Source organism: Zophobas morio, unplaced genomic scaffold, assembly GCF_036711695.1.
Source record: "Zophobas morio isolate AGI-343-1 ecotype UQ-CSIRO unplaced genomic scaffold, CSIRO_AGI_Zmor_V1 ptg000023l, whole genome shotgun sequence".
Classification (NCBI taxonomy): Eukaryota; Metazoa; Arthropoda; class Insecta; order Coleoptera; family Tenebrionidae; genus Zophobas; species Zophobas morio.
This window is the reverse complement of record NW_026972128.1, coordinates 6820578-6835463: the sequence shown is the minus strand read 5'-3', so window position 1 is coordinate 6835463 and position 14886 is coordinate 6820578. Positions and strand designations below refer to the sequence as shown.

The 14886-nt window shown below is 33.8% G+C and overlaps 1 protein-coding gene across 2 annotated transcripts in view; it reads right to left on the bottom strand.

Annotated features, from left to right (window-relative positions):
- Positions 1-14886, bottom strand: part of LOC135134087 (nephrin-like) — a 494536-nt gene that overhangs the window by 431095 nt on the left and 48555 nt on the right. For both annotated transcript variants that reach the window (XM_064062687.1, XM_064062688.1), the window contains exon 2: positions 1587-2115. In XM_064062687.1, coding sequence (XP_063918757.1) covers positions 1587-1989 — 403 coding nt within the window. In that variant the 5' untranslated portion in view covers positions 1990-2115. The remainder of the gene's footprint in view (positions 1-1586; positions 2116-14886) is intronic.

Below are 14886 nucleotides of genomic sequence, written 5' to 3'. Positions count from 1 at the left end.
CAATTTTAACTTCCCAAGCGTAAGCTAAGGACGTATAGTAATCGAGTCCATCGAGCGAATTGCCACTTTCATGTTTTCTCAACATTTCATGAACCCTAGAGTACGAAAAATGTGATTTTCCGTCTGCCAGTCTGGCGTCTGTGTCGATTTTTATTAGACACGTAATCTCTGAAACAACTGGACCGATTGCTGCCAAATTTTGTATGGATATTAGAAATATCCCACCAACAATTTAATGACGTCACCTCAATTCTATTTTTAAATAATTTCAATATTATTCAACAATACACTACTATACTTAAGCGTCCAAAAACATTTGCAAAGTATAATAACATTTTACCACTAACACGGGATATAACGGTTGGTGGAGCTGTTAGTCATTTGGACAAAAACCGACCTTTGGTCGCACGTTCGATACCAAGCTTAGCCGTTTCTTTTTTTTTTTTTTCTTTTGTGACTAATAGTATCTATATGCTGATGACATTTTTTTTTTTGGTCAAATTAAGAACGAGTCAGACTATTTTCTCGATAATGTGGGACTGCACACGTCTTTATTTAATAATGATCAAATAAGAATTACAATATTCAGGTAATAAATTGAGTCCTCTGTTTTGAGAAGACAAATTCATTAAAATCGAACTAATTTCTAGTGACATTCTTTCGATGTATAAACATGAACACTTGAACTTAAGCTTGTTGTTGTGCTGAGAGAGCATTTTTTCCGTTGATTGTCTGCTTTAAATTATATTTTACGTTATCTGTACTTGGGAGCGCATTTTATAGAGGTTATTACAAACAAATTTTATCATTTTTAAAAAAGCGGAATTTATCGCATTATACTTCAAGGGCGAGGGAATTTCTGTCGATATTTTTCTGCCACCTCAATAGTCTCCAGAATGATTAAAATATAACAATTTTAAGAGCCACATTCGCTGCAATTTGGGGTACAATGTTTGTTGAGAGTATCCCAAAAGGCTTCCATGCGAATTTTATGTTTTCCGGTGAATGTCAGCGTTATGTTAAAACATGCGGGAAAACTAAATCTGTTAATTTCACCAACACAACAAGCACATTAAAATTTAATTAAAAATTACGACACCTTCATATCACGCAAACTATCGTTGTCAGTATAATATCATTTTCACTATCATTATTAATAATAAAAGTTAAATCATGCAACACAAAAATTACAAGTGTTTTATTCTACTGATGTTTGAAAATATTATGAGATCTTGACAGAAATGTATGTACAATTACCCTAAACATACCGCAGTGTATTTTACTTTAAGTATCTGGAAAACATCTTCATAGTGAATAATTTTCACCCCCAATGCGTAAAAATTTTGAAAGCCATAAAAAACTTAAAACACTTAAATTTTTCACACTACGGCCAGCGCAATACGTTAAGCTCGAGTTCACTCTGCGTCGCAGCACCGTTTCAAGTTTAACTTAAACATTCAGTTTGATAGCCTCTCGAGACGTTTCAAGCGCATTTCTCCGGCACATAAAGTGTACATTTTTTACCGTCGCTCTTATCCCGCCTTTACATTTTTGATAAAATCGATAATTTCCATCCATCAACTCACCTACAATCGTCAAATTGACATGAGTGATTCTGGTCGGCGAGCTGACAAAATCGACCCGACAATGGAACATCTCTTCGTCACTCAGTTTCGTGGGCGAGATGCTCATGACGGCCCTCTCAGCGTCGAGTATCCGCAGGAAGTATCTGTTCTCGAGGGAGGCGTCAGCCCAGTGCTGCGGCCTGGGGCTGCGCACGTCGTACTTGTAGATGGGGCTCTCCTGGGTGCCCCTGTACCACAACACCACGGTCACCTTGTCCGGGGGGTGCGAGGGGGCGAGGCTGCATGGCAGCGAGGCCGTGCCGCCGTCGGAGGCCTCCGCGAACTCGGTCGCCGGTTCCGCCTCCGAACAAGTCACTAACAGCACGAGGACTAGCACTAGGAAACCCGCACTTGACATCTTCATGCTACATGACCGGAAGTTGGGAAACTGTTTAACGCTTGGACACGGAGTCGACACCTTGGACACTGAGGGAGGGGTTTTTCGGGGGTTACACTAACATCCGGACGACGGGGACACCACGCACGACTTCTGTAAACAAAAACAACGTTACAGGACACAGTTTACATTTGCATAATGGTGGATGGTGAAAGATTAATTCATAATCAATAACTGGAAAAACGTGCTTTAGCGGAATAGTTTTACGACAAATTGATGTGTTTTCAAACAAATGAGGGCTTTAAGGCTGTTGCAAGGTGGAGCGCGCAAAAAGTGGCGTCTAACTAAGCTCCTTAAGGATCGTTGATTAAATGGTGCTTTGTAGTGAATACGCACAAAAATGATTAATCGCTTTGCTACCATATTGATGGAAAAAAAGTCCTCTACTAGACCACGAAATTTATTTTTAAAATAATCATGTTAGCATTCCAGCTACTTGACACTGTGTTTGACAGTTATTTGACCGTAACTGTCAAACTGACACACATTGGTATTACGAACATCATAAATTTGTTAGAGTTAAAATTTAGACAAATGCTTGGATCAGTTTATTTACTATTAACACAAAAATTTGATTTAAATGTTTAATAGATGGAACTTTCCTCGCCACTGAACCGCAATCAATCAAATCCACTTTCTTACATATAGCTGGTTTCACCAAAAACGGGAAAAATGACAGTGACATGAACATCATATTCCCATGCTTTTTATTAATCTATGAGAACCTGATTTGTTCATCTTTTCCCGTTTTTTTGTGAAATCAGCTGTACATTATAAAATTTAATTTAAATAAAGTTATACAAGGGCTGTTAAACTAGAGGTAAAGCAGCATGCTATGCCTGTGTTTCAAGTGACCAGGGTCCTGTTGCACAATTCTTACAAGTCTAATAATATTAGTTTTGTGAATTGTAATTTGTGTATATTTTATTACCTGCTCGTAATAAAATTTTGTGATGACACCGTCAACTTTTTACCAAGGACACATATGTCAGTTTGAATAAATACAGTGTAATACTAATAACAAGAAAAACATTTCTGGAAGATAAGGTAAACAGTTGTTGAATCAGTAATGCAAAATATTCGTTTTCTAAAATACCTACTTCTCAAATTTCACAACAGTCCAGTAGTTTCAGAGATTATTTCTCTAATAAAATCATCATTAGACCACAAACCATAGATAAACAACAGAACAGACCGACAAAACTGGGGACTTACTTTTTCATACTGTCGAAGGTGAGTAAACATTAAATTAACTGTTAGCCAAATAGATGCTATTAGTTAAAATAGTTTCCTAAAAAATGAAAAATTGGGTCCCCTATTTCCATCTGTCTTTTGCCATCAGCCAATACTACGGACATTCGACAAACCTTCTTTCTTGCACATTATAGAAAATAATAATAATAATATATATTTCTATGACAAAAAAATATTTCATTTTGTAAATTCTTGCTTAACTGTTTATTCAACCAGCCCAACTAGTTTGAATCAAGACAGGTCTCAGATATCTCAAGTAGTTGATTCTTGTTTGAATCTTTTCTAAAGTTCAATCATAGATTAGACACACTCTGAGATTTTCAGACGTTTTCCAGCAATTTTGCTGACACAGAAACTGATATCACAACAACGAAACGATGAAGTGGGTGAAAATTGTCGACCACAGCAAAGAATTATATACCAGATCAAATTTCAACGAAACTAAAATAGTCAGTAGCTTATAAAATCCAGACAATTAAAAACATCATATTACTCTTTGGCCACTTTTGCTTATCAAATGTCCCATTCTGTGTATGATCTTCAAACACGCCTTGCATTATCATAACCTGAGATAACCTAAATTATTTAAAATTTGATAATATGAATTATTCAAAATTTGATAACTTGAATTATTTAACAGTTGATTACCTGAATTGTTTAAATTTTCTTTGTTTTTCATTATAGAAGATACTTGTACTGCTGAACCAACGCGGGAAAAATTGAGACAAGAGCCTGAAAGCCCGAAATTTGACTTTATTTAAAAGAAAGTGATATTTGGATTCTCAATGTCCAGATGATCCCATCCCTTTCTGTATATTGTTTTTGAAGTAATCTGAAAGAATCTTCGGGACAACTTGTGTCTGGTTTTTGAAGTATGTAGTTTAAAAGAATTTCAGCAAACCCTTGTGCTTTGTTTTTTAAGTAGTTTGAAAGAATCTCGGAGACGCCTTTAGTTTTGTTTTTGAAATAGTTTGAAAAAATCTCAAGGACTCCCTTCGTTTTGTTCTTGAAGTAGCTTGAATGAATCTCGGCGATCACTTGTGTCTGGTTTTTGAAGTAGTTTGAAGGAATAGTCGGCGATCCCTTGTACCTGATCTTTGAAGTAGTTTGAAAGAATCTCGAGGACCCCTTTTGTTTTGTTTGTGAAGTAGTTTAAAAGAATGTCGAGGATCTCTAGTGTCTTATTTTTGAAGTAGTTTAAAAGAATTTCGGGGATCCCTTTTGCTTTGTTTTTGAAGAGGTTTGAAAGAGTCTCAGGGACCCCTTTTGTTTTGTATTTGAAGTAGTTTGAAAGAATGTCGGGGATCTCTTCTCTTGTTTTTGCAGTAATTTGATAAAATTTCGGAGACCCCTGATGATTTGTTTTTGAAGTTGTTCTCAGAAACTCCTTGTGTTCAGTTTTTGAAGTAGTTTGAAAGAATTTCGGGAACCCTTGTTGTTTTATTTTTGAAATAGTTTGAAAGAATAACGGGGATCCCTTGTGTTTTATTCTTGAAGTATGTAGTTTGAAAGAATCTTGGGAACCCCTTTTGTTTTGTTTTTGAAGTACTTTAAAAGAATCTCGGACACCTCTTTTGTTTTGTATTTAAAGTAGTTTGAAAGAATATCGGGGATCTCTACTCTTGTGTTTGCAGTAATTTGATAGAATCTCGGGGAAACCTTTTTGTTTTGTTCTTGAGGTAGTTTGAAAGAATCTTGGAGATCCCTTGTTTTGTTTTTGAAGTAATTGGAAAAAATCTCGAAGGCTGATGATCAAGGGTGGATTTAACTTTGAAGTTGGAAAACCGAATACTCTGAAATCTTGCAAGCGTTTTTTAATGGAAATTTTCACGTTTACGCCCCCCTCATGACGTCTTCTTACAATTTTGCCGTACGAATGTTATTTAAATTTTATAAAATAACATACTCACGTATGTGTGATTTATAAATCCATCTTTAGGTATTACTCTAGCCATAAAGACTTTTGAAAAAAAAACTCAAAATTGTGTAACAAATTTCAATTTGATAATTTTTCTAAACTGTAAGTGTTTGTTCGACTGTACGTTAGGTGCGAGGTAAATTCGCTCGGAATATTAGTCAACCAGTTTTTCCTTTATTGCGACCTATTTGAAAGCTCTTCATCTTTTATTCTTAAAAAGATTTTGTTTTCTGTGGTTGCTAGAATAACATAATGAAAAAATATATATTTTAATATTTTCCGACAGAATCTTTTATAAGCAAACAATAGCCCCGGCCACCCACCCTCTCTTCATTTCAGTGATTACTCTTGATATTGTTCAGTCATTTACCAAAATTAGAATTATTTTTTTTTTTTTTGTTATACTACTTATTTGCTATAACATTTATTTTTTATTTCTGGAGAAAAAAATTAGAGAGCGGGTGGGTGGGCGGGGCTAAATTTAACTTTTCCCAACAGAGTCCTTTATAAGCAAGCGATAGCCCCGCCCACCCACCCTCTCTTTATTCCAGTGATTACTCTTAATATTGTTCAGTCATTTACCAAAATCAGTATTATTTATTTTGTTATACTACTTATTTGCTATAACATTTATTTTTTATTTCTGAAGAAAAAAATTAGATAAAGGGTGGGTGGGCGGGGTTAAATTTATCTTTTTCCAACAGTCTTTTATAAGCAAGCGATAGCCCCGCCCACCCGCCCCTTCTTCATTCCAGTGATTACTCTTAATATTGTTCAGTCATTAACCAAAATCAGTCTTATTGTGTAAAGTAAAATCAACTCGAAAATGCTGGATATGTTTCATTATATTTTAGGTGCGAGGGAAGTTCTGTGGAAGCAACTTTCGATTAATTTTTTTGGATTTGCTTATACAGGGTGAAAAAAAATTAATGCGTAAATTTATTTATTGATTTAATCAGGAACTGCAAAACCGAATGCTTTGAAATCTTGGAGATGTTTTAAGCATGGTAAATTTTTGATCAAAATGTATTTGCTTATCCCCCCTAAAAAATTGATGACGTTAGCTCAAAATATTGCTGAACAAATCCTGTTTTAAATGTGCAAAATATGATAAGTCTATACTTGGGATTTATGACTACTACTTATACAGAGTGAATTAAAAAATCAGTCAGTTTAAATTAAAATTTCAAAAAACTGAAAAATTCAGAAATTGAAACATTCCCAAAAGTGTTGAAAAATTGATCAATCGAAAAACCGAAGTTAAATAACATCAGTTTCATAAAACTTGATTCTGCGAATTTTAAATTCTTTTGTTTCTGAAAAACCCTGTAAGTAATAAGATTATTAAATTACCTGCGTGTGCTTCAAGTGAGATTTTCTTAATAAACTTTTCGATAACGCCATCAAATTTTCAGGAGAAACAAATACAACAATTTAGGTAGATATGGTGTGAAACTAGTAACCATAACAGTCTATTCGTAAAAAATCGAAGTGGTTGTTTTAACTAACACAATAAATAAGTACATAAGTAAATTGCTTGATTCATGAAAATTTTTGAGACACTCTGTATAAACAATTCTAAAAATACAACTGCATGAAGAAACTACTTTAACGACTTTACACTGTATGTGATCAAATTCTGATTAATAACTTATCATGCTCACGATAGCCACAAACTCTGTACAAATTTTGAAAGAGTAATCCACATTCACTTGAAAAGCATTGTATTCTTGTATATACAGGCTGTTGACGAAGGATCAGCGTGTAGCTTTAATATCCTCCCATAGAAGACAGTTATGATTATGAAGAATATTTAATAGCGGAGGCGTATTTATTTCCATGATGAAGCGCCCTTTAAACTTTGCTTTAAAGAATTTATAAGCACCCTCCAGTCCTTTACTGCGTAGGATGCATCAAAAAATCCATAATATTACAGGACTATCGTAACAATATACTATAGAAAATCTGGAGAAAAATAAAGAACCGACTCCCACAGTGTCCATACCAAAAAAATCGTCCTATGTTATTAGGAAGTATAATCAAACAAAGCCAATTTCTTAAAAAAAAATGAAGGCAATAGCAATAAGAAGAAAGAATAACATTTACTACGCTAAACTTTGAGGTGGCGTCATCAAATTGTTGGTGGGGAAGAAGAGACAAATTTTAACTAGCGTGTTAGCACCGACAGAATATTCCTAAAGTAACTATAAAGTTTGAAACAGAATTTCTAGTAATAACAATTCTGAAATGAATAATTTAATCCACCACCAACAGACAAATAATTTAATTCCAACTGGGAGACATAGACACAGTTTTGATTTTATCAAATGATGTGTTCTAAAAAGGACGTTAAAATTAGTTAGTTAAAAAATTACTTATATACGGTAATCTCAATGAAACGTGAATCGAAGTTTTGTGTTCAGAAGCTTGGCGTTTCAAATCTTTCTTGAAAGCTAATTCAAAAATTGACTTACCATTAGTGTACTCGCATTTGCTGCCTACCCAAACGCTTTACGTTGCCGGAATTAATTTAAACTAACAAAATTACCAACAAGCTCATCAGCGCAACTTTGAATCCTTAAAATCAAATTTTAATAAGCGGCTTATTCTGGCGAAAGCTAGCTGTTTTCAAATCGGCAGCTCTTGTTTGAGAAATGCGAGTTTAAAATTGCGTTCATGTATAAGAAACACACTTCTCGATGTTGTTCCCGAAACTTTGTCTTAATAAAAGTTTTTCGCGAACAGCCTTCAATACAAAAATCCATTATACAAGACAAACGTGGGCGTGTAAAGGAAAACTTTCACTACATATGCCCATAAAAAAAGGTGAGTAAGCTCATTTTAATCAAAACCATTTATCTTGGAAATCACACTGACTTCCCCTACCGGCTAACCCTCGCAGTCCCGTGTTATTGCCTTGTATGCTTATGGGAATAGTTTGATTCTGAAAAGACCGCTTCCATAAGAGCAAAACCCTTCATATTACGAGTGCTCGGTAAAATCTAAGGGGGAGAGCGCCATAAATTTTATAATTTGACAGTTAATAAGAGCATGAACAACTGTCACTGTCCCTTGTGGTATGCCACGTAACTAATGGTTGCGGTAGTCTGTCAACAGAACGCGAAGCGATGAAATTAAAGAAGGACTCGGCTTAAAAGAAAAATGAGCATATGGTAATTGGAAATCTATAAATCTAGTGCCTATATTAAAATGAAATAGAAATTAATCTTATGTATCATCGCATTATTGAGAACGACGTAGAAAACCAACATTTTTCAGTGTTCAGGGTCTATACTGTAAAAATAAATATAAAATTGTACTGAATGCCACAGTTTTCTGTTTCTTTGATTCTCATAGCGTCGCCGTTCTTCCGATATGTAAATGCATTTCCGGTATATGATTTTCGATCCTGAATTTTCTACTTCATTTCCACATTTTTTTATAGATAAGTTCCTTGTCCTTTCAACCACCTCAAGATAATTCTCGTCGCATTCCAATGTTTTTGTCTACTGTCTGTGTTAAAATGAGTCATTAAATTCATCAAATAACCCATAAACTTTTGAAACGGGAGTTTTAATCTAATCTTTTAGTGATATTTCTGATTTGCAAAGTTTTGTGGGGGTGTTGACTGAAATTTTCACTTATTCTAAGTGTAAACGACCATCAAATTGGCTGAAAATATCATAACTAATACTTTCCGCTTCATAACATTACGACTTCATAGCCAATGTTGGCATCTTATTATTCCACGAATTCATAACCTCCATACTGCTTTCAACTCCTGAAGCCAAGCTGAATTTCCTCTTTTCAGTCGTTTAGGAAATTATGCAGTTTTCCTACAATTAACAATTTATATCTTTCGCGATTTAGATTTCTGGTTCATTAGGTTTTTAGATTCTGGATTTTTATTCATACATATGTTCTGGTATTTCATCGATTTTTACTTCCCGAGTGCAAGCTAAGATGTATGCAACGAATTTCATGGTTTTTCGACGTTTCATGACCCCTAGAGTAGGAAAAAGTAGGTCCTACGTTTCGTCATCTGTCTGTTGTCTGTCAGTGTGAACCTTGTAGTCGTAAAAACATTGAATTGTTAACGTGAAGGTAGCTGATTCGATTGATTCATGGTACACTATTTTTACACTCTGACTGGTATTATCTATATTTTTTGTTATTAGTATTGCACGTGTCGGACTTGCCATAGGTGTGTTTGCAGAAATGTTAATCGGAACATTCATTCTTTTGGAGCAATTGTTTCAAGAATCACCTGATTTCCTCGCCCTCCGCGCCAGACTATATATAAAGAAGTTAACTAGTGTATTTTCGTTCTCTCTATAAGAATTTCTAAAAAAGTACAAGAATTGTTGGACTGTACTTTAGGGCCGAGGGACGTGCTGTGGAGATAAACTTCGACCGTGAGTGGAATTCGAACCCTCATACTGACAGCTATAATATTTTCTCGACGTTTCATGACCCTTGCAGTACGAAAAAAGTAGTCTCCCGTTTCCGTCTGTCTGTCTGTCTGTCTGATGTACGTATCCATTTTTATTGCACACGTAATCTCCGGAACTGCTGGCCCGATTGTTGTCAAATTTTCTACATATATTAAAATTATCATGTAGATGGTTAAATGTTAACCAAAATTTGGCCAATAGTCCCCACCAACCATTTGATGACGTCATTTCAATGAATGGTATTTTAAAATGATTTGAATGTTACACAAAAATGTATTCACATACTTGTAGTACACGAATCCGCTTTCAGTTTTTTCGCTAAACGTTCAAATTTCGCAAAAATGTTTGCAAGGTATGTTTTATCCCCAACAGGGTTTGTACCTCTCCGTGACGCAGTAGCTGTCTCGGAGGGAACGGCGACCTTGCGGTACTGCGACTGTGGGTTCGATGCCGAACTTGACCCTTCCTTTTTTTTTTCTTGCATAGGTATAACGCTGTGAGTACTTTTCTTTTGTGCTGTCCATGTTGATGACGTCATCACAGATTTTTTATTGGTAAAATTTAGAACGAGTCACACCATTTTTTCGAAAATGTGAAGAATACGCACGTATTTATATTGTAATAAGGATAAAGTAAGGATTATAATGTTCAAAACATTTTGTTCGATTGTGGCTTAAATAATAATTTTTGTCCTGTTTTGAGAAGACAAACTCATTCAAATCAAACTAATTTCTACCTGACATTCATTCGATGTATAAACATAAATAAACACTTGAGCTTCAGATTGTTACTACCTAGTGCTGAAAGATAAGGGGTTATTTATGCCTCTGGTTTTTACTTTACAGTGGTTATTACAAAACGAAAATCGTAAAATCAAATTTTATAATTTTTTTAAAGAGCTGGATTTATCGGATTATACTCATAGCCTTCAACTAATCTTTTTCAATTTTCTAGAAAATGTGAGAATACCCACGTCTTTATCTAATAATGATCAAATAATAGTAATCATATTCAAAACATTTCGTTCCATTGTGGCTAATTAATCATTTTAGCCTTCTGTTTTGAGGAGACAACTCACGCAAATTAAACAAATTTCTACGTGACATTCTTGCGATGTATAAACATAAACAATCGAAGTTAAGAATGTACACTGAGAATAATACACTCTTTCCCGTTGGTTATTTACCTTTTCTCTAATTTTTCAAAGAAGCGGAATTTGTTGGATTGTACTTCAAACGCAACGGAAGATCTGTCGAGGTAACCCTTGATCTTTTTTTTTCATAAAATATAATACCATTTTCTCAAAATCAAATTTTATAATTTTTGAAAGCAGGATTTCTTGAACTATATTTTAGAGTTTGGTCTGTGGAAGTAAAGAAAAATACTACAACCTGAGCGGGATTCGAACCCACATACTGACCACTATCAGGCCTTGTGAATATCCTTCCAGCCGAAAAACCTTCAAAAATTCTGCTATTATCTTTTTATGCTACAGTTCGTCTATTTTTTTAAACCATGCTTAGACTTCATAAGACTATAAAAATTGACATAAACAATAATTTCCTAAAAGACACTTAACAGGCGTTCCATTTTGCCATTATCATTTTAATTTAGTTTTAGTAGCCTATATCAGAAATCCCATCCCAATTCTGCCCCTCCAAAAACTTGATGACGTCAGTTCAAAAGTTTGTGGAATAAATTATATCTAAAATGTACAAAATATGATGAGTCTGTACTTGTGATCTATCACTCCATTCATATTTTTTGGATTTGCATATACAGGGTGACTCAAAAAAATTAATGAATGCGTAAATTTATTTTACTGATTTACTCAGAAACTACAAAACCGAATGCTTTGAAATCTTGCAGATGTTTTAAGGTTATAAAGAGCATAATAAATGTTTAGTCAAAATATATTTGCTTATCCCCTCCAAAAAATTGATGACGTCAGCTCGAAAGTTTGCCGAATAAATCCCATCCAAACTGTAAAAATATGATGAGTCTGTACTTGTAATTTATCACTCCATTCATATTTTTTGGATTTGCATATACAGGGTGACTCAAAAAAATTAATGAATGCGTAAATATATTTTATTGATTTAATCAGGAACTACAAAACCGAATGCTCTGAAATCTTGCAGATGTTTTAAGGTCATAAAAAGCATAATAAATCTTTAGTCAAAATATATTTGCTTATCCCCTCCAAAAACTTGGTGACGTCAGCTCGAAAGTTTGCCGAATAAATCATATCTAAAATGTACAAAATATGATGAGTCTGTACTTGTCATTTATCACTCCATTCATATTTTTTGGATTTGCATATACAGAGTGACTCAAAAAAATTAATGAATGCGTAAATATATTTTATTGATTTAATCAGGAACTACAAAACGGAATGCTCTGACATCTTGCAGATGTTTTAAGGTTATAAAGAGCATAATAAATGTTTAGTCAAAATATATTTGCTTGTCCCCTCCAAAAACTTGGTGACGTCAGCTCGAAAATTTGCCGAATAAATCATATCTAAAATGTACAAAATATGATCAGTCTGTACTTGTGATCTATCACTCCATTCATATTTTTTGGATTTGCATATACAGGGTGATTCAAGAAAATAAATGAAAGCGTAAATTTATTTTACTGATTTACTCAGGAACTACAAAACCGAATGCTTCGAAATCTTGAAGATATTTTAAAATTATCATAAGCATGGTAAATTTTTGATCAAGATGTATTTGGTCGTCCCCCCTAAAAAATTTATGACGTCACCACAAAATTTTGCTGAATAAATCCTATCTAAAATGTACAAAATATGGTGAGTCTCTTCTTGTGATTTATCATTCCATTCAAATTTTTTCGATTTGCATATACAGGGTGACTCAAAAAAATTAATGAATGCGTAAATTTATTTTATTGATTTAATCAGGAACTACAAAACCGAATGCTTTGAAATCTTGCAGATGTTTTAAGGTTATGAAGAGCATAATAAATTTTTAGTCAAAATATGTTTGGTTATCTTCTACAAAAAACTGATGACGTCAGCTCAAAAGTTTGCCGAATAAATCGTATCTAAAATGTACAAAATATGATGAGTCTGTACTTGTGATTTATCATTCCATTCATATTTTTGGATTTGCATATGCAGGGTGACTCAAAAAAATTAATGAAGGCGTGAATTTATTTTATCGATTTAATCAGGAATTACAAAACCGAATGCTTTGAAATCTTGGGAATATTTTGAAGTTATTATAAGCATGGTAAACTTTTGTTCAAAATGTATTTGTTCATCCCTCCTAAAAAAATTGATGACGTCACCCTTAAATTTTGCTGAATAAATCCTATCTATAATGCAAAAAATATTATGAGTTTGTACTTGTGATTTATCATTCCATTCATATTTTTTAGATTTTCATAAGAGGTGGTCCAAAAAAATTAATGAAGTCAATTTATTTTATTGATTAAATTAAAGGCAACACTTATTATTAGTATTACACCCCAACCAACCCAATTTGGTAGACACAAAATTTGTTAAAGGAAAAACTCGGTTGAAACATAAGGGTAGCACGCTTATTTACATCGACTTTAACATTACAGACCTGCATTTGTTTTATGCGCTCACTTGGTTCCGCGAATGTGAAATAGACATGTTTATAATCAACCAATTGTGAATTTGACCGTCAAGAATTAAAATAAAACCCAATGTTTTATATAATAAGCGGAAGTCGAAGCAATAAAACAGATGGTCTTTTTGTTTACAGTTTCTCTGTTTGACTCTCACGTATGCTGTTACGCTTGTCATCTTAAATTAAGAATGTTTATACATAAACGATTTTCAGTTGCCTTTCATATTACTAGACAGCGGATTTTTGTCGGGCTACGTCACGATTATAGGTGGGGACGCGCTGGATCGCCGGGACTCAGTAGCGGGTGATAGATAATCACTGAATTTAATCAATACCAATTCCATAAATATAATTAAAGATTTATTAATCAAACGGCTAAGTAAATGAGAACGGGAATTAACAGCAGAGTGCAACGAAACAGCGTTATTCTAATCTCAAATAAACGAAGTGCAGTCCGCAACCGCAATGAATTCGCATCCCGTACGAGCCGTACCGAGTTTGGCCTTGCCTAGCCCGACAGAAATCCGCTCTCTAGATATTACACACCGGCGCCGTATACGTGAGTAAATTGTTTCGTTATTTTATTGATTATAAGAAATTAATATTCAAAACGACCCAATTCATTTTCCCGAAAATTTGGGAATACAATAATTTTATTCTTAGTATTACACTACATCTATCCCAACTGATATACGTGTCCTTGCAAAAATGTTGATGACGTCATCACAATTTTTTTTTAAATTCCCACTACAAAAATGTAATGAGAAAAAAAAACACAATAGGCATGCAGTCGTCAAGTTTCCGACAGCGAGGGAAGTACTGTCTAAACTCTTTAGACCAATTTTTTCAACGTTTCATGACACCTAGAATACGAAAAAGTGGTTCACCGTTTCCGTCTGTCTGTGTGTGTGTCTGTCGTTTGTGTCGATTTTTATTGCGCGGATAATCGTTTTTATATGTGTTTCAAAGGTGCCGTAACGGTAACCAAAATTTCTCTAATTATCTCTACCAACAATTTGATGACATCTACGCAAAATGTTTTTAGCAAAGGTCATTAAAATTTTTTAAAATAACATAGACCGTCTTGTTATTGAGACACATAATACGAACCTACACAAAAACGGCTTTCGCTTCGCAGATTAGAGGTCTGGGGATCAATGCCGAGTCACAACTTTTTTTATTAATCAAGTCAAGGACGATTCATCCTATTTTTTTAATTTAAGAATTTAGTACTTTTATTATTAGTATTACAATGGATCTATTCAAATTGATATAAAATTAATTGCTAAAATATTGATAATATTACCTGCAACAAAATTTTGTTATGAAAAACTCACCTGAAACATACACGTAACATGATTCTTTAACAGTTTAACAGTCCACATATACCTTTATTTTAAATTATAGAGGTTATAATAGAAAAAATAAAATTCGTAAAATTAAATTTTCTAATTTTTCAAAGCCGCATTGGTTCGACTGTATTTCAGGAGAAAGGAAAGTTCTGTATAAATAACAATTTCAATTGTGAACATAAAATTATATATTGCATAACCTACAATAAAATGAAATTGATTGTTACCAAATTTACAACTTTCCTCACACTCCTCTCTTAATC